Source organism: Danio rerio, chromosome 15 (genome assembly GCF_052040795.2).
Source record: "Danio rerio strain M-AB ecotype USA chromosome 15, GRCz13ab, whole genome shotgun sequence".
NCBI lineage: Eukaryota > Metazoa > Chordata > Actinopteri > Cypriniformes > Danionidae > Danio > Danio rerio.
Genome location: NC_141035.1, coordinates 18873211 through 18900381, shown reverse-complemented (window position 1 = coordinate 18900381; position 27171 = coordinate 18873211). Strand labels below are relative to the sequence as shown.

Sequence of the window (27171 nt, the reverse complement as noted above, 5' to 3'; positions counted from 1 at the left end):
ACAACAATAATGGGTGTTACAATCAGAGATGGTGCTGTGCTATCTTCCAATATAGGCTAGCATAGACTAATAAGCATGATGGTATGGAGAGAGAGAGAAAAGAAAAAATTACAATTACATACAAGATAAGTCACATTATTCCCTATGAATTATTCCCACATTAGAAATGTGATAATAAAGGTTGCCAAATATATGAAAATAACTAAACTCTTTTACCAAAACATGAACATATTATCTATATTATTACATATTTTCATATTAACAATATTTTCTCTATATATCTCTTTATTTTATTTTAATCTAAATTCCTTCTCTATTTCCCCCGTATTATAATGGTTGCATTTTTTTATATATTTATGTTTTCCTCCATTCTAAAATAGTTTTTTTGTTTTGTGTGATGAAAGCTAGTATATTTCGCACTTCATTCATATTTATTATTTACATTTATTTATTTATCTATTTTATTTTATAAAAACTAAAAAAATCTCATCTGCTGATCTGAAGATACTCAGATCATAAAAATGGAATCAATTTCCACCAATTTTTTTTTTATAAGTGTAAATAAAAAATGTATACTCTAAATTCAGACACCTGTTAATCATCACAGTGGTTTCATATTATGTACTTTATATATATATATATATATATATATATATATATATATATATATATATATACTGTATTTGATCATAGTGCATGAAGTTAAAGTATAAATATATATAAATACCTTCTATATATTTATACAGTAACTTTATACACCAGTCCATGATTAAATACCTTACTCGCTCATATATACTGTAACTTTAGAGTTAACAGTTCAGACATCTGTCCATGTCTCCATGAAGCAGCCAGAAGTGGCATTGAAGTGATGTCAACTCCACCTTTGTCTGATCGGTTAAAGAAGCAGTTGTCAATCTTATCTAGTGTACCAATGATGAATCCAAATTATAATTGCATCATATGAAAACGCACACACAGAACATAGGCTGCGTCTGAAATCGAGAATGTACTACATTTAAATTTGAGTTTACTACTTGACTCTTAGTAAAGTAACTTCTATGTACAGTCGTATAAATGCAAGTAGTATGAAAAGAGCTCAGAAGTACTATAGTATATCCACCATTTGTAATTATCAAATGACCTATCTGTGTCAGTTGTGTTGCTTCACTCACATTCATGAATTCTCTAGCGTGTCATCATGGGATGTGCACTTCAGAATCTCGCCAGAAGTCATGCGGGTACTTCTCGCATACTGTTTTTCGCATACTATTAGTTAAGACATAATACTCGACTCGCATAATGTTTTTAATATACTGTATAGTATGGAAGTATGCAATTTTAGACGCAGCCATCGAAACGAGCGAATGGGAACAGTCAAAACCATGCAAAAATTGTAATGTGAATGAAAAAATACTGATAGTTTAAGGGAAACGTTGGCTTTCAGTTTTGTTTAACACTAATTTGTATGTATTTATATTTTTTATTCACACTTATTATTCTTGGATTTGTGACCTTGTCCTAAAATAATTTGCAGTAATCAAAGTAGTTTTCTATTGCATTGTAATTTAACGTTTATGGACTCCATTTATATTGATGTTGATATTTAGCCGCACCATATTGGTGTTGCGTAACATTTAGTTTTTATGAGGTGGGTTGTTAGCCCAATGCTCAACCCCCAACCTGGAGGACCAGGACATAAACACATACATCATGGACAATTTGGCTTACTCAATTCACCTACAGCACATGTCTTTGGGCGAAACCGGAGCACCCAAAGAAAATCCAAGTGAACACCGGGAGAACATGCAAACTCCACAAAGGACTAACCCAGCCGGGGCTGGACCTTCTTGCTGTAAATCGACAGCGCTACCCACTGCGACACCGCGTCCCCCAGTTTGACGTTTATATTTTTATATATGCTTATCTCAACGCTTTTTATGCAAAATCGATCTTATGAGAATATTTTATTTAACTACAATATTTTTTTATTTTATATTAACCTCATCTGCCAGTTTCAAAGATATTCTCCTTGACCTCCACATGTCAGCATTCATCTCTGTCTGAGTGCATCTTTAATTGGCCGTTTTCATCAGTTCGGAGCCGTGAGTGATTTTATCCTCAGCCGTTGACATGACTGATCACGGTGGATCTGTCTTTCATTTCATATGACTGGTCTCCCTCATAGAGCCTGCAGGGCCACAGGTTTGTGTGTGTGTGTGTGTGTGTGTGTGTGTGTGTGTGTGTGTGTGTGTGTGTGTAAGGAAAGAAGTAGTGTTGATACTCGTTTCCAGCCTTTAACCTGAGTGATTTTCAGGCCTCTTTTGCTTCATGCTGGAGCCAGAGGTTTGGATGCAGTGCAATGATGTGAGTGTTGATAATGGCGGCGCGGAAGGTTTGTGTTGGAGCTGCTTTTGGACACAATCCTTCAGGCTTAGAGAAACAGAGGAACACTCTTTGACTGCCTGCTCTCATCTAAATTTAAACTGTCCTTCAGTGAAAGGATTTCCTCAGCAGACAATCAAAGAGTCTGATCAAGCAGTGCAGGAATGAGTTATTTAAGTCTTTGCTTCTTTATTTCAAACCGTTTTTTCCCAAAGATCCTATAAAGATATACAGTAGTCAAAACTATCAAGAATGGGTGCTGATCAGTAGTTTTAGGACAACATTGATGAAAGGTTGACGAATCCACTTTAAATATATATATATATATATATATATATATATATATATATATATATATATATATATATATATAATTGTACATATAAATCCACTTTAATGCTGTTTTCATTTTCTTTTGCTCCATTTGAAAGATTCTTCACTGTAAAAAGTAAAATGTTACTTAAAAAGTGAGTAAACCCATTGCTTTAAATTTAAGTAAAATGTTCATAAATAATTAAGTTAATTCAACGTAAAAGTTCAAAGTTCCATTGGGTTTACTTATTGTTTTATTGTAAAGTCAACTTGTTGCTTTAATAAGGTAATGAGTTTGTTTACGTGTTTTTAAATAGAGTAACTAAAGTAATTGTGTATATGCACTGCCTGACAAAGGTCTTACTGCCTATCCAAGTTTCATTTGACTGCATCCATTCATCTCTGCAATCACTCAAATAACTTATTAATAAAGTCATCTGCAATGGCAAAGAAAGCATTCTTGCAGGACTCTGAGTTAATCAAGATTCTTTGGATTCATCTACAATGCCTCCTCCTTCATCTTACTCCAGAAATGCTCAATAATGTTCATGTCTTGTGACTGGCTGGCTAATCCTGGAGCACCTTGTCCTTCTTTGCTTTCAGGACCTTTGATATGGAGGCTGAAGTATGAAAGGAGCACTATCCTCATAAAGAATTGTCCCTCTGCTGTTTTTTTTTGGAATCTATTGGGCAGCACAAATGTCTTGATACCTCAGGCTGTTATGTTGCCATCCACTCTGTAGACCTCTTGTACTGAATTTAACTCCAAACCCTGAATCTTGACTGATTTCTATGAGAATCTTGGGTCCATGTGGGTTCCAATAAGTTTTCCGCAGTATTTGTGATGGTTGTGATGCAGTTCAAGATTTATCAGAAAAATCTACCTTCTGCCACTTTTCCAAATGATCAACTAGAAGTCAAGTTATTATTTGTAGCTTTTACAACTGGGATCGACGACAAGACTTTTGTCAGGTAGTGTAATGTGTATATAAAAAGGGTTTTATATATGTTTCAACTGAATCTACAACGGAGCTTAATTTTTTCTTTTATTATAGGATTTTTATAAGTGCCATCCTCATTTGAATGATTCTCCTGATACTGATTTTAAAACTGTTAAAATATATATTTGTATTTTATAATTAATCTATATTAAGTATATCATTATCATTTTATTATTTTTTAAGATCAATCTTTAAATTACAAGTTTTCAATCAATGCATGTGAACATAGATCCTGTTTTTATCTGAGCTATGACTAAGCTAATCTGATTCAGGGCTACACACAAATGATTCATATGAACTTGTGTATTCTGATTCATTGTGTTAAAGAACATTAATGTACAAACACAGTCAAATATGACTTAATATCATGCGAAATATTAACAAAATTCCAATATAGAATATAGAAATGACCCTGAATGACCTGAGACTTTAGCTTATATTGTAGCTGTATGTCAAACTGTGCTGAATTACAGTTATTCATAAATGTTTACGTATTTTTTAGAAAAAAAAATAACAGCATGTGTGACAGTGTCTTTGGCATTTCAATGAATGATGTGTGTTTTATCTTAACACACCATAAAAAGGTCAAATAATCACATTTTAACTTCAGGGTTCATTTTGAGGATGTCACAGACTTTAAATTGAATCTTTTTAATAAATATAGCGTTAAGTGCTCGTAAAGCCACTTTGCCCAATACTGTATCTTTTGGAAGACTACAACTAGGGCTGCACAAAATATCGGTTCAGCGTCGGTATCACAATGTAATCATTCTCAATAGTCACATTGTGAGTATAAGCAATGTTGGATTATAATTGATCATTTTGCAAGGGTTTTTTGAGGCCTGTGACTGTGTGAGGGTTTTAAAAGCAAAAATTGTACCATTTGTAACTTTGAAAAATTAATAACAAATGATTTTGTTAAACTGTTTATAAAACAAAGACTATGCAGTATTATTTTGCGTTTGGTTATTCAATTACTGTATACCTGAATACAGTTTGACTGCTAGGAAAATAATAAAACTCAGTTTATTTAATTTGTAACTTTTTCTTTATTAAATTTATCTATGCTTGTAGGTTGTTCATTATATTTAATGCACTCCCCTACAGAATCATCCCAATCAATCTAAAATAATCAATTCTTTACAAATAGTTATTCAATTCATCTAGTAAAGTTCATATTCATATCGCAATATATATTGCAGAATAAAAAATATTGCAATGTTAGATTTCTCCAATATCGCGCAGCCCGAACTACAACATTAATACTCTGTATTTTCTCTTATTTCATTTACAACATTTGTAGCAAATCATGTTCATTTAATCCACTTCCATCCCAGGTCTTTGTATGCGTGTCTAGTGTTTTGATAAATCATTCATGTCCGTAGCACCTTTGTTTCATGTGCTGCATGTTTGGCATCAGTCCTCTGCATTTAACTGTAGTTTACTTTCATAGGCGTCTTTCATCCGTCAGACCTTCACACGTCCACCTCCTGAATAATTGAGCAGGCTTATTCTCACCAGCAAAGCGGCGCCCACAGCCATGACACTACACGAGCAAGCGGCTCTGTCAAACAAGGTTTAATCGCTGGCTTTTTAGCCCGTGTGCCACGATTTTGAGTGAGTCTACAGAAAGAAAAAGCGCTCCCCTCGAATTTCCTCAGATGCCAGTCTCTTTAAAGTTGAATCAGCCCTGTAGATGTTTGATTCTGGCCCTCAGCTAATTCTTAGCTGGGCTCGGCTGCGGATAACACTTAATTCAACTCGCCACATTTCTGAGTCTCTTTATTCTTCACAGCCAAAGGAAGACGTTTAAACTCGGCTGCTTGTTTTTGTAGCCTATTTTTAAGCCTCACGTGGACGCTGAAAAGATGGGAAGGTGGCGATTGAATCTCTAATGGTTAAAAAGGCAAAGAAGCTTTGAAAAATAAAAAAAGAGGAATGAGCTGAGATGAATCGTAGTTTCTCTTGTCGCTCCTCTTTCAATGATTTCTCTACTCTCATGTCTGTTTGTTTTGTCGTTTTGCAGATGAAGTTATGGAACAAGTACAAGGTGACCAGCATTCCCTCTCTGGTGTTCATCGACGCTGCCACGGGGAAGGTGGTGTGTCGAAATGGATTGCTCGTAGTGAGGGATGACCCAAAAGGTGAGTATCAGGGTTCAAGTTTAAGTCTACATGCTCATTTTTGGAGGACGTAGCTCTATTTAAAAATTAACATTTGGTTGTAATTGACTTCCAAATTCTTTTGAGGAGAACAACTTGATGAATGTGATCAATTCTAAAGGCCAAATACTTCAGTTTTAACTTAAATATTTGGCTGTGTTCACACTTTGAAATGTTTGGTTTAATCAAGTAATCCACTTGATAAGTGGTGACGTGTTTGTGACGTATGTAATACTGTTTCCGGGTCCAAACCGCCATTCACTTGAGTGGAGAAATCATTTGTTTATGATCGCGTTTTATTCCTATCACACATTAAAGTTAATTTATATAAAGTCATAGTGTACACAACAATCTCTGGACTTGCTGCATAACAAATACCAAAAATTTTACAATTTATAAAAAAATTAATCACTTTCTGGCCATCGGATATTAGGCATGGACATATATACTGCGATCGTGATTTTCAAAAGCTTTAAATCTTTTTGTAAACGTTTATTATTACCATTTCATGAGTCTCCCCATTCAGTTGAATAGAGCGCTTGGACCCGGAAGCCGCTTCGCGTGACGTCACACTTAACAAGCGGATAGTAGTGCTGGGCAGAGATTAATCGCATTTAAAATAAAAGTTTGTTTTGACATTATATATGTGTGTGTTGTGTATATTTATTGTGTATATATAAATATACATATGTGCATGCATTTGAAAAAAATTTTGTTTATATTTATATATCTATAAATGTGATACAAATAATAAAAACATTTAATTATCTATGTAAAAAAATTGTTCTGTATAGTTTTGTTTTTATTTTTTGTATGTATCACGTGTACATAACACTTATATATAATACACATACATTTATTATGTCAAAACATACTCTTATTTTGAATGTGATTAATTGCCATTAATCTTTGCCCAACACTCATTTATAGCATATATTTTGCAGTGCAGCATAAACAACATGCACTTATACCATAGTCTCTGTTAGTTTGTCAACAAAATAAGGACAAAAAAATAGCCTAAAACAAACAGAAAACTGTAATGCGCCTTCTGACCTGCTCATCTATAATGAATAAACAGCATAATGCAGTGGAGTATAACAAAGCTTAATGTTGGTTAGTTTTTATCTTTTTGGCTACATTTTAAAAAAACAAGTATATTTTTGGTTTACTGTTTGTATGTAATGATATCCATCTTTACTAATGAAAAGGCCATTAAAGAATATACCACAGTCTGTTTAAGTGCCTGATTATGATTGTTTGGAAGATGTACAATAAAATCATTGAATGCACAGGTAATTCCAGTCAATCTGTTCACATTAACCAAAGTAAACCCTTGACAGTTGCTGGAGCCTTCATAATCTCGAGGTTCAACAGAGAACCAATGGGGATCGCCTCAGCAGTATGCTCAAAAGTATTTGCAGAGAGGTTGATAACACGTTACTGTAAATGTCTATGTTATATACACACAGACACTCTCCCTTTCTTTATCTCTCTCTCTCAATCTTTATCTCTCTGTGTGCCTCCCACTGATTAAAACTGGACAGATCTAACATGTCAAAACTGACAATAATTGGATATTTTTAAACATTGTGCAGAAAACAACATTACTAGTTTTTCCTATTCATAACTTTGCAAATAACCAAACCCCCAGGATTTTTGCATGGATATTTTCTTTCAAATTTGTGGCCTAAACCGATTGATTTTGGGATTTTTCTCAACATTTATAATATTATTTGCTCTAGTTCTTGTGTTTTGCTTTGAAAAATACACAAACATTTTCCTTTGTTGACTCACAAAATCCTGAAGGGACTGATAATCCCTTTCTTTCGTGCATGCATGCGATGGTATTTTTAGAAGTTCTAATAGGCACTAATACTGTTAGTACTAGAGAACTAATAGGCAACATTGTGACTGAAAAGAAAAAGGTGGTATGCATGAGCATTTTGTCATTTTATGGGCACATCTTGTGACATCATGTCCTGTTTTTGGTTAGTCTAGATGTCTTTGGTCTGTGTTGTTGTTTTATGTGTCAGTTTAAGTGATCAAGACCCATCTTTTCAACCAATTGAGTCTCAAGGACTGGATTGACAAACTACTGAATCTTTTAATCAGTTTGATTTGGTTTTTTTAATCAGACCAGTTTGGATTTGATTGTAAATCTCACTGATTAGTTTATGAATCAACTCAATGACAAAACTTGATCTATTTGAAGAAGAACAGCTAGTGAAAAACCAGTCTCTAGCACTATTGGTTTAATTAATAAACCAAAAGATCCACTGAGACTGAACAAGTGATTCGGTTGTAAACCAGATCAGTAAATGAATCATTCATTCAAGCCGGACCCTTTCCATGAACAGAAATTCCAGTGATTTCTTTATGAACATAAGGTATTGCTTCCATCTAGAATTAGCTTGTGTTTTTATTAATCCAGTCACTTGTGTGCAACCAAGACACATTACTGTTATTATTTAATAATGTAAAGAATTCATTTTAATAATTCTTACCTCTGGTACTTTATATTAAGTGGCCTTAAAACATCAAAATATAAATACAATGTATATACTGTGTTCATAATGCATTGCAGAACACTTCTGGCACTCTTGAGGTGGGATTCGGGTTTAAGGGTGGGTTAAAGTGTAGGGGATGGTCAACAGTGTAATTAAAGATGTAATTACAGAAATGATTTACAGGTCTAATTATATCCATGTATTTAATCAGTTATAAGTTCAATGTAAAAACATGTTTACATAATAAGTACATTATAATATGATTAATTTTAGTGTAAGTACATTTTATTTAAGGCCACTGTCTGGGACCCATTATTGTTACATATGTCCTGTTTTGTGTCTCTTGTGACGATTTCATCAAGGCTCTACTCTAAATTTCCCACTCAACCCCAAAATTGAATGATTGGCCCCCTTGACTGCCAGGCATCCCAAGAATTTGGTATTGGCTATTTTGACCAATTGAATATTACAGCCACAAACCTCATTATATTGTGCCATTTGTAAAAAAAAAAACACAAACAACAGATGTGTTGTGTTTTTTTGTACTCTTGCAGTGTTGTCATGTCCACTTATCATAAACGTCTGTGGGCTTGTTGTTGAACAAGTTCATTAGAGTTATTAGAGTGGTCAGATGTGATGTTTTGGTACTATTTACTACATAAATGACTTATTTATTCAGTTTGTTTCAACTTATTTAATGTTTTCTTTTCCCACCAAGATGGCAACACAAATGATTTGTTGTTGATTCTTGCTTTGTGCACTTGGTTATTAAATGTATACATAAGATGTTTGTTATATGCTTTAAAATACTTTTGATAGATCATCTGAACATTTTAATTGCCTCATCATTTAGTACTCTTCGTCATGTGGTTTTACAGATCCTTATGTGTTCCTTTCTTATAAAAATGCTGGTGGATGTTATCCATTAGGGCTTCACAGTCAATTCAGCATCAATATCGCAATGTGAGGATTTGCAATAGTCACTTTGCAGGATCTGCAGTGTCACTGTGTAAGCATTTCGAGTGAATTTAGCTAATGTTTGTAGCTTAAAGATTAATTGCATATATTTACACAATGAAGACTATACGCTGGAAAAGGGATTAATTGCTTTGCTTTAAAAAAGCAAGTGACCATGTAACCGTTAAGTTGACTTTATTTGTATAAATATGCACATAGTTCATTATTAATTTCATAATTTTAGTTATTATAATATTAAAAATGTATCAATTTAATCAAAGTAAAATCAACTAATCACTTTTTACAGTCATTTTTAAAGTAATTTCAAATTTTACATTTGCTTGTTTGATTTCTGTCTGGAAACTGTAAAGCACTGTTTATTTCATGCGTCTTGTTGCTCTTTTGTATCCATTTGTGTTTGTCATTTGCTTATTATATTTATTGCAGAAACCCTACTTTACAAAATCATCATTACCAATTTAAAATGATAAATTCTTACCAAACAGAGTTATTAAAGTTATCTGGTGAAATTGCGTTTATACCGCAATATATAGCACATAAAAGAAATCAATGTCAGTTTTTTTTTCAATATCGTTCTGCCCTGGTATCCATTGACCTCTATAGTAGTAAAAAAATGTATTAAAGCCAATGGGTACCATCGACCAAAACTGTCTTTTGTTTCCAACAGAAAGAACTCAAACAGGTTTTGAACCTAAAGTGAAGGGTGAATAAATAATGACAGAGATTTCATTTTTGGATTGAATATCCCTTTGCGCAGCCCTAGATTGTGATTGTTCAAACGTTTGAGGACTGTCCATTGTATTTGACATTGACGTGCTCAGGAGCTCATATTGCACTCTTGACTTGCCCCCAGTGTACACGGTTGTCCTTCACGGTTGTCTGTTTGGCGACGTTGAGCTCAATGCTTTTAATAAGGCTGGATTCGCTCAAGAGCCTTCATCTGCAACTCAAAAATGCATGTAAAAGAAAGCTGTTTTATAGGAATGGCGAGGAGCCGCTGCGTTTTCATAAAAACCTTCATGCGGTGGAACTTGTCAGGTGATCAACATGATAGATTCACAGCCTCAGCCTAATGAGAACTTCGGCTCCAGCGGTTTCCAGCAGTGAAAGTGAAAAATGAACTTCGGTAATTCACGAAGCGCACTGCCATTCTGAAACACTGGCACAGGATTGATGACTCTGCTTTCCATGTGATGACATAACCAAGAGCTTTTGTTTGAAAGCATGTGGGGGCGGGAGCATCCGGTGTGTTTATATAGTGTGTGTGTGTGTGCGCACAGTAGCCAGTACAGGAGCAGGTTCAGAGGGCAGAGGGTTGGAAGGGGCCCTTATTTTAACAAAAGCCCCCCTGGCTGAATGTGTGGGAGTTTTAAACCCCAGCAGCAGCCCTGCTCTTTTGTTCTTTCTGGCTAGTAAAGCCTGTAGCAGAGGCTTTTACTCTACATCCAAAACATAGAGTTTATTATAGAAACCAAGCTCCAAAAAGGGTGCAAAAACATCACAAAGGGTCTATTCTGAACTTTAATATTGTACGCAATTGGTTTGTGTCCCTTCCAGGGAATTGAACTCAACATTAAAATAAGTAAATGAATCGTTCAGTAATGATTCTAATTCAAATTCTGATCTTGGTTCTTTTTGCAAATGAGACTGATTTGTTTTATGAATCTGGGGGATTGATTCAGTGAGCTGCTTCATTTCAATTTCATCATCTGAATTCTGATGATTCCAATTCATTCTTGAATTTATGTCATTGGAGTTGAACTTGAAATATGAATCTGTAAATGAATCATATTGTTCTAAATGGCTGAACTGAAATAAATTGATTCTGTTTGCCAATCAGACTGATTGATTCATGAATCTGGGTCTTCGATTTAGTGAGTTAAAAATCAAAAGCCTGATTACTAACTGAATTATTCAGTAATCTTTTTCATTCTGATATGAATTCTGACACACCTGATTGATTCAGTGAAATAAACAATGATCCAGATTAGAATGCAAATCATTCAGAGACATTCAGGTCTGAATTCTGATTATTTTGAATTTTGATCATTCTATTCTAAATTCAAATTGTGGTGGTTCATTTATAAAACTGAGTGATTGATTTAGTGAATTGAACAAAAAATAACACAGATCATTGAGTGAAGTATTTGATTCAGGGTGCCTTCTTATCTGTAATACATTTCCTTTGGTCCTGACCAAGGTTTAAAATGATACATTGTAGCATTTTTTCAGACATTTTTGTTTAATTTCAGACTAGACCGACTGCTCTGAACTGAACCAGTTGAAATGAACCAAAAATATAACACCGAAAATGCGGTTTAAATATGTTCCAGTTGGCTAGATATTGATTACCAGTCATTCAAACAACTTTACCGAAGCCTCTCTTTATGACCGTTGCTCTCGTGAGTCCACCATGTTTGTAGTTCGTTTACACTTTTTACCTGAGTTTGTAGTTCAAATCAAATTCACGTCCAATGTACAATGTATTATGGGCAATATAAGCCTTTAGAGTACGGACGCTTCTATGCTTTTAATTTTTTACCAGAAATAGCAAACCATCCGGGAACTTTTGGCATACTCTTTTCAACATACTAATTCTGTTTTCCAATACGCAAATTGGGGCGCAGCATGCACATTTTCCATATCTCCTCAACCAAACACACCTTATTCAGATCTTCAGCTCATTAGCAAAATCTGAAAGACCTGTAATGGGTGTGACAGACAAAGGAGACATCCAAAACATGCAATATTGGTGGTCCTCCAGGAACTTGGTTAAGAAACACTGCTCCAAAATCACCTCTTTAAGCTGATCTCGATACGTTTGTTTGGTCCATTTTTGGTGTGCACCCAACTACAATTGACGATTTCACACCTGCCCAAACAAACTGGTCCAAAAACACTAATGAACTCTGGTGCATTTTAACCAAACTAAACGAGGCAAGGCCCCCTTAGTGAGTTAAATTCAAGAACTAGATCAGTAAGTGAATCATTCACTCATCTTGAAACATTCTGATCCAAATTCTGACCATTTCGTTAATTTTATTATTATTATTATTATCATTATTGTTTTTTATTGTTATTATTATTATTATTATTGATATTGTTGTTATAACTATTATTCATACTATTATTAATATTATTATTATTATCATTCATTCATTCATTCTCTTTTCGGCTTAGTCTCTTTATTAATCCGGGGTCGCCACAGCGGAATAAACCGCCAACTTATCCAGCACGTTTTTTTACGCAGCGGATGCCATTCCAGCCACAACCCATCTTTGGGAAATATCCATCCACACACACTTATACACTACGGACAATTTAGCCTATCCAATTCACCTGTACTGCATGTCTTTGGACTGGGGGAAACCGGAGCACCTGAAGGAAACCCACGAAAATGCATGGAGAACATGCAAACTCCACACAGAATTGATGTTGTTGTTATTGTTATTATTATTATTATTATTATTAGTATTATTATTATTTTGAGTGAATTGATACAGGTTACTAAATTGATCTTTCGGAGATTTGGATCAAATTTAAATAATTCTGGGCTGGTGGGTGCAGGGTTTCTCAGCAAAATCAGTCATTTGATTCACTGGGTTAAACTAGAGCAGTGAATCAATAATTCAATGCTTTTGATCATTCTAGTCCAACTTCTGATCATTCCAATCCAAAACATAGTGTGTATCTCTAACTGCTCTCTAAATCAATAGCAAGCAGACTGCTAAGGGGGTCAGCTATTTCTAGGTATTTTAAAAATCATTCCAACCCACAAAAATGTATGTGACCTAGGAGGGCATTGGGATGTCCAATGAAAGAAAATGAATGGTAGAGATGTTCCTATAAGGCGCAGTTCTTTCATTTTCAGTTGAACTGCACTACATAGACTAAATGCTTTTCTGAATAGTTCTGCAACACTCTACTTTGGAGAAATGGAGGAAATGCTTCCAATCTCCCAAATGTCTGCTGCCTTACGGGCAATGGAACTTCCATCAAACATAAAGATCCAATTTTTGCATAATCTCCCCATTCGCCTGTGTCACAGTGTTTGATTTCCATGCGCTGTCAGGATCCAGAGGCTCGGGTGTATTATAAATATGTGAATGACATATGCATGTGCTGCACTAGCAGTGAAAGGAGGATTGTGTGACAGTAATCAGAGTCCTGCTTTGCTCTGTTCCCATCCGTTCTGCAGGCCTGGAGTTCCCCTGGGGGCCGAAGCCCTTTGCGGAGGTGGTGTCTGGGCCCTTACTCAGGAATAACCGACAGACCACAGACAGCACTGCCCTGGAGGGATCCTATGTGGGGGTTTACTTCTCTGCACACTGGGTGAGCCATGAAAAGTGCTGGTGTTTCTAAAATAGTCGTACTGTGAAGACAAAACTGCAGTTGATTGATTCCACTCTGCTATCAGATATCTTTTCCTTTTCACATGTATATTGGTTAGTATTTTCTATGAATGACATTGATCATTTATTAATAAAGCAGAATTATGTCAGTAAGAGGGTTATCTTTCAGGTCCAAGCTCAGGCCACTGGGGAATTGGTGTTTAAAAGAGATTAAATTGACATCAACATTTAAGTATATCAATCAACTGCCCTTAAAATTGTGACACAGTGTTGTGTCAATGTAAGTATTCAATGGCAAATATTCGGCTACCATAAACCACTCTCAGTGTGGGGTTAACTTTCTATTTTCATCCAATTGCCAATGGCAATTCAGTCCAAACTGTATTTAAAATGATGTTACAGCTTTACAATCAATTTTTAACTAATGTGCGATGTCCTTCTGGGAAACGCCTTGTGTAGTGGATACAGTTGCAGTACAGTGGACAAGTCGCTTGTTAAAAGTAATTTGAGTCTTTCAGTTGAAAATGTTTTTTTTTTCATTGAGTAATTCTGTTTCAAACCTCTAACAATTCTAGTTTTGAGGCTGAGCAAGTCTAATTCTTTCTGACTGGAGAACTTTTAAAAGAACCGGTTCAGAAGAATCTTTTTTTTTTTAATCTGAAATCAAAACTGATGACTTTAGTATTCGACTTGTAACATTTTAAATCCACCAGAACTAAACAATGACTCACGGTTCAGCAAAAGAATCAATAAGGATTCTAAAAGATTCACTGAGTGAAACAACTCAAGATTCAGGCTGTTTCATGAATCTTTCTAGAATGCAATTCCGAAAACCACCGTTAGCCAACTAAGATTGCAAGTTCCATCGTTACAAACCTAGTTTGTTGATTTGCCGTTTCACAAATCCATCGTTCCAACAAACTTCGCAAACTGCATCGCAAACTTGTATGCTTGCAACTGCACCTCTAGAGCTGTAGTTAGAAGCAATCATAGTGCACTTTGAAAACATTGATGACATTTAGAACACAGCCGTGGCTCATGACGAAAGCTGTAGGTGACCTATTATATAAAAGCGGAATTTACATTACGTCTCTAAAGCTTGTGGAAACAAAAATATATTATATAGCATAGCATACAATAATTCTTTTAATTTATAGTAGGTTATTAATAAAGTATCTGTACTGTATATGGTATGGGCCTGTTGGTTTGAACATTTCTGCAGTGGTTTGAAAGTGTCAAATTGTAAAAGTAGACTTTTACAATACATAAAAAAGAAACAATATCCTGCTTGATAAAAATAATGATCTTCCTTATATCTAATAATCAAACTGTGATGTTCAGTGTTGTTCTTGTAGCATTTTGAATTAAACCAAAAGTTTACACTTGCTTGATTAAAGCTGTTATTTATATGACACCTTAAAACCTGTTTACCTATGAAAACTTTTCAGGTCACAATTTATTTTGATGGTCCGTTTGTTGATTTTAAGTTACATTGCTACATGCCTACTAATTCTTTTTGATTATAAGTAGACTGTTAGGTTGGGGTTAGTGTTAGTGTAGGTTGACATGTACTTGCAAAGTTTCATTCAGTCAGTTAAATGTCTGTTGAAGGAGCAGTATCAGTCTACTAATACTCAAATGGACCATCAAAATAAAGTGTTACCCTTTTACCTGTTTTTTCTCTTTCTGAAAGTCAGTGTCCACATTCACAGCAGAAGGGTTTCTTGACTGACAGTGTTTCTTAGTTTGTTTTTCCAGTCCCTCGTTTTCCAATCCCAGACAAATAGTGAAGATGAGCCACAAAACCAGATGATATATATTTAGCATTCCTCATTTCCAATCAGTGTAAAGTGAACCACTATTAAAGTGACATTTATAGGACTATCATTGATATACTGATGCCACTTTTTTCTCCATTTGAAAATGCCATCAAATCACCTCGAGGAAACAGAGGGAAATGCTTTGTGAAATGGATATAAGTGAAGGAAGGATAACATTTTACTACAACCTCAATTTCGAAAATGTTGGGACATTTTGTAAAATTCCATTTGAATTACAAAAAAATAAATACAATTTCCATAGTTTTCGTTGACCAAAAAAATTGTATTCTTTAATTATAAACAAATTCACTCAAAAAAGTTGGGACAGAGCCAAGATTAACACATTCAAGAATAACATCAGTGTTCCTGTTAATTACAATGTATAAAAAGCTTATTTCATACAGACGCCATTTTAAAAAGTGAAAGCAAGGCTGCGGTGGGAAGAAACCCGGAACTATAGGATCAGCACTGTAAACATTGCAACAACATGCTGTGTACTACAAACCTCCAGCAGTTGCCGTGATTTCAAAATGCAGATATAATGTAAACATCACTTTAATACCATTTAATTACGTTTAATTTAAACAATTAAAAGCATATTAGGCATAAAAAAAAATCACAATCTCTTTAAGAGTGTCCTAGGCTTCGGTTTATGGCACCAGGTAAACACCATGGGGACGTTTCCCTGCTTCAGCCTATGTAGCACACCCTTGTGTTGTCGATGATAGTGTTGTCCCGGTACAAAAGTTTTAATAACATCAATTTCCTGTGCCGTTAAGCACGTTCTTTAACACCCCTGATTTGTCATAGATTTCACCAGTACTCAACAGAAATAATAATACAGTAATAATACATTTTATTTATAAAACATTTTTCTAAGACCGAAAGTGCCACAACAACAGAGAAATCAAACATGCAATAAAACACAAGAAAAAACTCTTAAATATAGACAGAATAATAAAGAATCTAAGACTGCAGTCTTAAACAGATGAGTTTTTAGCATCTTCTTAATAGTGTAGAAGCATTTCTTACAGAATAAGGGAGAGCATTCCATAATCTGGGTACAGCAACATATAATATCATTCATCTCCTCACGGTTTGTGTCTCATTTTGTGAGCTGACAAAAGTTATTCGCTCACCTCCTTCTCCCCTGCTGGCCACGCCCACTCCTGCCCTTTGCTTGTGAGCTCCACGCCTATTATTATGCTTATTTTGAAAAAATTCTGAGGTGGACCTGAACCGAAAGTGGGGGGTGTCATGACCCTCCAAGAGCCTGCTCAACTGCACTTAAATGTTAGGGGAAATTGACTTTTATATATATATATATATATATATATATATATATATATATATATATATATATATTAAACCAGAATTCAGCTTCATGACAAGTCTAATATAGTGAAAGAATCAGTTTATTAACTTGAGTTTGATAAATGGCATCTAAAATGTGTGTTTGGGAAAGAAAACGTTAGCTAACTAGTGCCATTTCCCTTAACTTAGCTGAAAATGAGGTCCAATATCCCTTTTTATTTTCACTATCCATTCAGAACGGACCTTCGGGTCACTTAAAAGGCGGTGAAATTATAAATTTGTGTCACTTTCTTTTCGCTGATAAGATATACAGCCAGGTACACAATGTTTCTCAGTGACTTCAGGCGATACGTTCGGGTTTCTTCCCACTGCAGCTTTTAAAATGGCGGCCCCGTGAAATCAGTCTATTGTCTGGCAATTGGAGGATACTAGTTATAAACATTTTTTACTTTTATAAACAGTTTTTACTATATTTGAATTTTAGTTTTGCTATAACATTTTGACTTTTTTTTTTGCTTAATCTGAGATGATACAAGACATTAGTCAATATCAGACAGTTAATTTTCTCTAGGTCTGGGTTTCCATCACCTGGTGTTAATGCACATTTTGAAGTAGAAATGAATGATGGAAATGCAAAATATTGAATGAATACCTTCGCGAAAAAGTTCCCTCGCTTGAGGTGGTTTTAGACTTGTGCAAAAAGTGTTCATGCAAAGAATGGAAGACAGAAACCTATTTGCCGTAATAACAAACTCTTGCAAACAATGTTGCAAACATTACTCACATGTAACTAATCAGCTGTCTCCATGCTCACCTTGTTTATTGTTGGTTACTAGGTTACCAATATTACAGTCAGTCATTGTAATTGCTCAATGGAGGTCTCATTTGTGATTCATTTTTTCTCTTTTGTGAAGTTTGAACAGATTTGCTTCTTAAGAAGGAAATCCAGCTTATGAAACCATGCTGTTGTAGTACATGCAGAGTGAAACTGGATCTAATAACCATAAATGTACCATTAAAGATGTCACCCTGAGGCAATATATGTCTGTGCTCTCCCAATATATGCCACCATGTCTGTGGTAGCTTCCAATAGTCACTCATATTATATTGTCATTTGCTTTGCTGCAGCTTTAATCATGATCGAGAAGTTTTAAATAAGTTAAAGGGGTGGGTCACAAAGATATCATATTTTAAACTTTAGTTGATGTGTAATGTAGCTGTGTGAACATAAACAACATCTCTGAATGTAAAAAGTTCTAAGTTCAATGCAAAGGGAGACTTTGGTTTTTACAGAGTTAGCTTAGCAAAGCCTACAATGAACGAATTTTGGGGACTACAAAAAATACTTCCGCCTCCTGTAAGATCACAAAGGTTCGTTTATTGCGCATCCACACTGCGCAGCTATGAGCCGTGGCTAGAGGCGCTGTAACGTTACAGCAAAGAGAGCAGAATTGCCATCTTGCTATTTTCACAGACCTTCTCTGTTTCTGTATTTGGGCTTACAAAGGACACGACACAAAGACAGAAGTGCTTACAGTTCAATATTAATTATGTTCCAGAGAATTATAAAATACACAGCAAGCATGATTTGACAAAACGGCTTCCAGAATCTCTCCCAGTTCAGTGATGAATTCAGCTAAAATCTCCTCAAAGCAGAAGCTGTGAGCTACAACCTGTAAGTGTTTTTATTTGTTAAAATTGATCATGACATGTACAGTGTCTAGCTTTAATGGAAAGCTGTAGCAACAATGTAAACAATAAGAAATGCTGCTTTGCGGGCAAACGATTTAGCTACAAATTCTTATTTATCAGTCAAACTGCTGTAAACACGACTTCCGGGTGACGCCATGTGAGTGCAAGACGCATGTGAAAACAGCTCCACAACTTTTAAGATATTTGCGAGCTAAACTATCTAATACTTTATTGCAACACAGCTGTGTTTGATATATTCGACTAAGATGCCAAACAGGAATAAAAAAATACAGAGCAGACGACCGAAACCCCGAGGGACATACAAGTTCATCGCAGCGATGAGATTAGCACCGAGGCTAACAACGCAGTTCTAGAAGGGATTGCTAAGCTACAATCAAACTTCGTACTATTCAAGTCAGAAATAGTCGAGGCTATCGACAAAAAAATCGATCAGTTCTCGATCTCTATCAGAGCAGAATTAACGGCTATAAAGAAAGAAGTGGATGTCTCAATCTCCACCATGAAAGATACTATGAGCGAGCAAGCTAAAACAATCGCTGAACTTGAACGCAGCGCAACTTTTTCTTCTGACGCGGTTTCCCAATTACAAAAAGAGGTCGAAAGGTTAACAAGCAGCTTGACACAGCTTACGGAAAAATGTACGGATCTGGAAAGTCGCAGTAGAAGGCAAAATTTGCGAATCCTTAATGTTAAAGAAGGAGAAGAGGATGGGCACAAAACAACGGACTTTATCGCGCACCTGTTGAAGAACGCGCTCTCTCTGGAAACTCTGCCTTTGATCGACCGTGCTCACAGATCCCTGAGGAATCGCTCCGATAACACTCCATATCCCCGGGCATTTGTCGTCAAGATGCATTATTGTCACGAATGGCAAGACATCATCCGAAAAGCAGCACAGCTAAAAATCATCACTTTCAGGGGAGAAAAGCTTCTAATATTTCCTGACCTCCCACCAGCCATACTGAAACAGCGTGCCCGTTTCAACAAAGCGAAAAATTTACTGCGAGATCAACCAGGCGTCCGTTTCGGATTTCTGTACCCAGCGAAACTACGGGTCACACACAATGGAGAAGAAAAACACTTTACCGACCCTGCCAAAGCGATTGAATACGCAGAACGGCATTTTGGTGAGGGTAACGTACCGTAACACCCTTGGAGACTGTGCAAACAGTGCAAGGCTGATCGATAACGCTGTACTTTTCTACCTTTAACATACTTTATCTACGCAATCTTTTTTTCACAAGGTTTATACGCTTCGCTTTATGGACTTTTAAAAACCGAGCTGTTTGCGTGTGCAGACGAACATTTATTATAACCAAAGGAACTGTTCACTTAAGCTCCTGTTAGTCAGCTAAAGCCAGTTGGGCGTGTCTTATACCAAGTTTGTTTTACTAAATTCTGTTTGATGTATACTCAAACCTGGATTTTCAGGTATGTTGTTGTTTTGTTTTTTTATATTTTTTTAAGTGTTCTCTTTGGGAGGGGATGGCAAATCGGGATCCGTCTGGGAGTGCATACTTGGGGAAATAGGTACAATAATAGATACTTGATAGGATGGCAGCTGCTCTGAGTATGAAGCCAGATATAGGAGTGGGAGCTCTGAATTTTGCCTCCTGGAACGTTAAGGGCTTAAATAATCCTATTAAACGTAGTAAAGTGCTTTGTCATTTAAAATCTATGAACACAGACATTATATTCCTACAAGAGACACATTTTAAAAAGGATCTACATCCGATGCTAAGAGCCAGGTGGATAAGTCAGTCTTTTTTTTCTTCCTTTTCATCTAAGGCCAGGGGTACTGCAATCTTAATAAGAAAGGGGGTTCCATTTAAACATAGATCCACAATTACTGATAAGGAGGGAAGATTTATCATTGTTACAGGAGAAATATTCTCAACACCAATAACCTTGGTTAACATTTATGGACCAAATTTTGATAATCCGTGCTTCTTTCAAAATGTGTTTTCTCGCATCACTGATATTTCATCCACAAATTTAATTATAGGGGGAGATTTCAATTGTGTTTTAGATCCATATTTAGACAGATCGTCAACTCAGCGTGCTCCCCCATCCAAATCTAGAGAACTGCTCAAAACATATATTAAAAATTATAATATCAATGATGTGTGGAGGTTAGGAAACCCAACTGGAAGAGATTACTCCTTCCACTCACAAGTTCATAATGTTTACACCCGAATAGACTATTTTTTGGTAGATTTAAAACTAATTCCGTTCACTTTTAGGGCCACCTATCATAATATTCTGATCTCAGATCATAGCCCAATTACATTTGCCCTGAAATTGTCAGAAATTGGTAATACTCAACCATTGTGGCGGGCAGACCCCTATCTACTAAAGGATGAAAAATTCTGTGAGTATTTACAAACACAACTTAAAATATTTTTTGAAACTAATAACCAACCAAACATCTCTCCTTCACTTCTGTGGGATACTTTTAAAGCATATCTAAGAGGCTGTTTTATATCATTTAAAGGGGCAAAGAATAAGAAAAACAAAGCTACCTTAATAGATTTGGAAAAACAAATTAAACAACTAGATGAGCAGAATGCTATTACGCCTTCTTTAGATCTATATAAAGAAATATTAAAACTGAGATATCACTATAACAAATTAATATCTGAAAAGCTTTCAAATTCTATAATGTTTATGAGACAAAAATTTTTTGAGTTTGGTGATAAGCCACATAAATTGTTATCTAGACAGCTACGAAAGCTTGAAAATGACCGTGCAATACATCGAATTAAATCAAAATCTGGGACTTACGCATTATCCCCCAAAGACATTAATAATCGTTTTAAACAATATTATGAATCTCTATATTCAAGTGATTACAAGGATCCCAAGGCTGTAGAAACATTCTTAAACAGCTGTAATTTACCAACGCTAGATCAAAAGGATAGAGAATTTCTAGAAGCAGATTTTACTTTAGATGAAATAAAGAATACAATAAAGTCACTTAAAGGAGGTAAAGCCCCCGGCCCTGATGGAATCCCTTGTGAGGTATATAAATTATTAAACAATTTGTTAACGCCTTATATGCTTGATATGTTTTCCTCAGCTCTGGAGGAGGGACAACTACCCCAGTCATTTAATGAAGCAGTAATTACAGTTATACCTAAAAAAGGAAAAGATCCTGAAGAGGTTGAGGGGTATAGGCCAATATCCCTCATTAATGTGGATCAAAAAATATTAGCCAAAACAATAGCCATCAGAATGAACACATTGGTAGGAAAACTAGTGAAACCTGACCAGACTGGCTTTGTCCCAGGCCGTAACTCTTTTAACAATCTACGTCGATTGTTTAATATACTATACTCCTCCCAAACAGACCGGTCTGACCTAGTGATCTTGTCCTTAGATGCTGAAAAGGCCTTTGACCGGGTAGAATGGCCTTACCTATTTGCCCTTTTACATAAATTTTAACTGGGGGAAAGATTCATTTCTTGGCTAAAAACTTTATATAAAAACTCTAGGGCACGAATACTCACAAACAGAACTTTGTCGCATCCTTTTGATTTATTTAGGGGTACACGTCAAGGCTGCCCACTCTCCCCGCTTCTTTTTGCCCTGGCCATTGAACCCCTAGCGGAAACAATTCGAACGAACGAGAGAATTCATGGACTTAACACTAAAAACACAACGAACAAAATCTCATTGTACGCTGATGATGTTCTTTTATATGTAACAAAACCTGCAAATAGTATTCCAACTTTACTAAAAGTTATTGAAGAATTTGGCTCATTCTCAGGTTATAAAATTAATTTAAATAAAAGTGAACTCATGCCAGTCGGTCTTAAGGACCTCTCACAAATCTACCCACTTCGTTTTAAATTAGCCATCGATAGAATTACTTATTTAGGAATAACCGTGACAAAGAAGTTTAGCTTTTTAAAAGAAGCTAACTTTACTCCCCTCTTAGAAAAATTAAAATCAAATATTCAGTTCTGGAGGACCCTCCCCCTCTCAATAATAGGTAAAATAAATGCCATTAAGATGATTTTCCTGCCACAACTACTATATTTGTTTCAAAACATACCAGTGTTTATCCCTAAATCTTTTTTTATACAACTTGACAAAATTACTTTGCCCTTTATTTGGAATTACAAAAATCACAGAATTAAACAAGTGCACCTTTCCAAAGCTAGAAATGTGGGGGGTCTGGCCTTCCCAAATTTCCGCTGTTATTACTGGGCAGCTAATCTCAGAGTTATATCAATAATACTACATGATAACTCTAGACAGCTGGATTGGCTCGGGATAGAACAGGATGAATGTACCCCTTACGATCTTGGTGCTGTCATTCTTTCACCAATAAGATCTAAAAAAGAAATTTATAGAAACAACCCTGTTATTAACAGTCTTATTCGCACCTGGAGACAAATCCAATCTCATTTTAAGGTGGAACCACTACCTTTATCAATGCCAATAGCCGGTAACCCCTCCTTTATACCTTCTACACTAGATAAAGGGTTTTCACAATGGAAAGATGCAGGAATTTACACAGTTAGTGATCTTTACCAGAATGGTGCTTTCGCCACCTTTCAAGAAATCCAAGAAAAATATAAGCTTCACAGAAGTAATTTTTTTAGGTTCTTGCAAGTCAGGAACTATGTACACTCTTACTTGAAATCCACAACAATCAATCCTTCCTGTCTTGACATTTGTCTGAAGGACCATTTTGGTATGGAGAAAATGATTTCCCGCATATATAACACCCTTCAAACCCACCAATCGCCCACAACATCCACGATCAAAAAACTTTGGGAGGACGAGCTAGGATCAGAGATTCCTAATAAAACATGGACAGAGTGTCTGGAAGAAATACATAACTGCTCCATAAACTCCAGACACCAACTTATCCAATTCAAAATTCTACATAGATTGCACTACTCAAAAACAAAGCTTTCAAAAAATTTTCAAAGCGTCTCTCCAAAATGTGACAAATGCAAAATATCTGACGCATCGCTGCTTCATAGTTATGCCTTATGTTCTAGCTTACAGGACTTTTGGTGCAAAATATTTAAAGTTTTTTCTGAAATCACAGGGCAAACTATTGATCCAGATGAATTTTTAATTGTGTTTGGGGTTTCAAAGCACGAGCTTGGATTGTCCAAGTCTCAGCAACAAATAATTTCTTATGGCCTTTTAACAGCCAAAAAACTTATTCTGACATTCTGGAAAAATAAACTTCCTCCCTCTTTCAAATTATGGCTCAGTGAACTCACAAATACACTCCATTTAGAAAGAATACGGTACCATTTACAGAATAAAAAGCCTAATTTTTTTAAAATATGGGAACCTTTCATAAGGTACTTGGAAGGGAGAAATGGAACAGTTGTTTGATGGGGATATTGTTAAATCATATGGCAGCTCCCATTTTCAGTAATCTTTCTTAAGGGTGTGCACTACAGACGGAAACTGACGGGGGGTGGGGGGGGGGGATTATAGGGTATTATTTTCGTTTGCATACTGTGATCTATTTTGTTTGAGTGCGTATATATTTTGTTCGTTTTTTCCTTCTGTAATGATAAGTTTTTTCCTCTGTCAATTCAGATAATGGTTTACATATTCATATGTAGACTCTGTAAATTGTGTTTGTAGACCAAGGGGAAAATTTGTATGTACGTGTGTATGTGTGTGTGTATATATGTGTATGTGTGTGTATATATACATACGGACATGTAGTTGTAATATAATCACTTGTATCTAATAATTATAGAAGGAAATTTTTTGTTTTAATCTCTTTTAAATTTTTTTTATTTTTATTTTTTATTTTTTGCATAAGTAAAATGTGGAGGATCTTTTTTATATATTTGCAAACATTCTGTAATTGTACATATTCTTCCAATAAAAAAAAAAAAAAAAAAAAAAAAAAAAAAAAACTGCTGTAAACACACATACACTCCACCAGCACGTTCGTGTCTCATGTGTGTGCGCGACTGCACTGATTGTCTTCAGGCAGCTTTTCCAAGCGTTTCACATCTCAGATAATGAAGTCGCAAAAGATCTGTGGATGATTCATTTTACTTACACCTGCATATTCCGGATACACGTGAAAGACGTCGTGTAACGCGTTGAGTTAAAAAAATACAGGAGAGCTTCACCTGACTCGTGTAGCAACAGAAAAATAAATCAAGACTCACACAGGTAGCATCCCACATCTTGTGCTTTATTCTTCTGTCACGATATCTTACAGAAAATAACTTAATCCGAGCATCAAAGAAAAAGAAAAAAAAAACTCTTGTGCACATGTGCTTGTTACAGAAAGTTCACACATTCTCACACACACACACACACATAGACGCAGACAACATTCACACACACACACACATAGACGCACACACAATGACAAACGCTCTTAAAGGAACCGTACCCCATTTTCACTCGTTACAGACACTTGTCAGATTTTATTTTAGAGAGCAGGCGCGAGGTTGACTGCATGTTTACACAGCAGAAAATCGCGTGCTTGTACGGGCGTGACGTGGAGCCGATCCACGAATCGCAGCACATTATGACGATGACCAATTAGAGTCACTTAAGGGCGGGCCTTTTAGAGAAACTAGGAAATTTGACAGTCGTTTTCATGTTAGCTGAGTAGCTGTGTATAATCAAAGTGAGATATATGAAAAAATTACGCAATTTCCTTCAGGTGAAACATGAGCACACATTGCTTTGCATCCTAAAAACACAACCTAGCCTTAAAGTTACATTCTGGACCACCTCTTTAAACTACCTGAAACATTTTTATCTTTACAACCAGAATGTTTGAAAACTGTAAAGCATTATATTAATATAATGTGTATGCAAGTGTGATATACAGTTGAAGTACGAATTACTAGACCCCCTGTTTATTTTTCCCCCAATTTCTGTTTAATGAAAGGAAGATTTTTTTCAGCACATTTCTTAACATAATAGTTTTAATAACTCTATTTCTAATAACTGATTTATTTTATCTTTGCCATGATGACAGTAAATAATATTTGACTAGATATTTTACAAGACCCTTCTGTACATCTTAAAGTGACATTTAAAGGCTTAACTAGGTTAATTAGGTTAACTAGGCAGGTTAGGATAATTAGGCAAGTTATTGTATAATGGTTGTTTGTTCTGTAGACAGTCTGAAAAAAAATTAGCTTAAAGGGGCTAATAATTTTGTCCTTAAAATTGTGTTTAACAAATTAAAAACTGCTTTTATTCTAGCCAAAATAAAATAAATAAAACTTTCTCCAGAAGAAAACATTTTTATTAGACATACTGTGAAAATGTCCTTGTCCTGTTAAACATTATTTGGGAAATATTTAAAAAAGGAAACAAAATTCAAAGGGGGCAAATACTTCCAACTTCAACTTTAAGTGTATTTAATTTAATTTAATTTTATTTTACTTTATATTATTTGGAATATAATTGAATTTAATTTAAATATAATATAAAATTAAATAAAATAATATATTATTTTTATTTTATTATTTTATTTAATATAATTTAATAAAATATTATTTGTTTTGATTTTATTTATTTGAAATAATTTTCATTTCATTTTTAATTTAATTTAATTTTGAATTTTTTTTAATTTAAAGCATTTTCTTTTTTATTTTATTTTATATTATATTAATTTGATTAAATTTTAATAGAATATAAAATAAAATAACATTTCATTTTATTTAATTTTTAATTTAATTATTATTTTTTTATTTAAATTTAAATCATTTTAATTTGATTTTATATTATTTTGAATATAATTCTATTAAATTTAAATATAATATAAAATGAAAAAAAAATATTTTGAATTTAATTTAATTTTAAATTTAATTAAAATAATTTTAATTCGTTTATTCATTTTCTTGTCGGTTTAGTCCCTTTATTAATCCGTGGTCGCCACAGCGGAATGAACCGCCAACTTATCCAGCAAATTTTTACGCAGCAGATGCCCTTCCAGCCGCAACCCATCTCTGGGAAACATCCACACACACATTCACACACACACTCATACACTATAGACAATTTAGCCTGCACAATTCACCTGTAACGCATGTCTTTGGACTGTGGGGGAAATGCAGGGAGCATGCAAACTCCACACCGAAATGCCAACTGAGCCGAGGCTCGAACCAGCAACCTTGCTGTGAGGCGACAGCACTACCTACTGCTCCACTCCTCACCCCATCATTTTTATTTTTATAATATTTTATATTATTTTGAATACAATATAATTTAATTTAAATATAATATAAAATGAAATAGAATAATTTTTATTTTATTGAATATTATTATTATTATTATTTATTTATTTTATTTTTTTATTATTCTTAACTCTTAGGCCCACAAAACCCATGTATAGTAGCACAGCTCTACAACAATGGCATGGGTTTTATTTCATGTCAAAAATGATTTAAAAGAGTCTCTTCCTGTGTGATCATTAAACTTAGACAAAGCCCGCAGATGTTCTGTGGGAAATCTGCATAGAGGATCTACATGTAGTCAATGCATCTTGAAAGCTGTAAGCAGTTATCAGATTTTCATGAATATTTGTTAAAGAAGTGCTGGAGGATGTGTGTGAATGGCAGGCGTTTGAGTCTGTGTGTGTGTGTGTGTGTATGTGTGTGTGTGTGTGT

General features: G+C 35.0%; 1 protein-coding gene across 2 annotated transcripts in view; it reads left to right on the top strand.

Moving 5' to 3' along the window:
- The window catches only part of nxn (nucleoredoxin), a 148682-nt gene that overhangs the window by 85377 nt on the left and 36134 nt on the right, over positions 1–27171 (top strand). For both annotated transcript variants that reach the window (XR_015508613.1, NM_001020595.1), the window contains 2 exon segments: positions 5722–5839; positions 13541–13674. Coding sequence is in view for 1 of the 2 variants with exons in the window: in NM_001020595.1 (NP_001018431.1) it covers positions 5722–5839; positions 13541–13674 (252 nt within the window). In the remaining variant the exon portion in view is untranslated.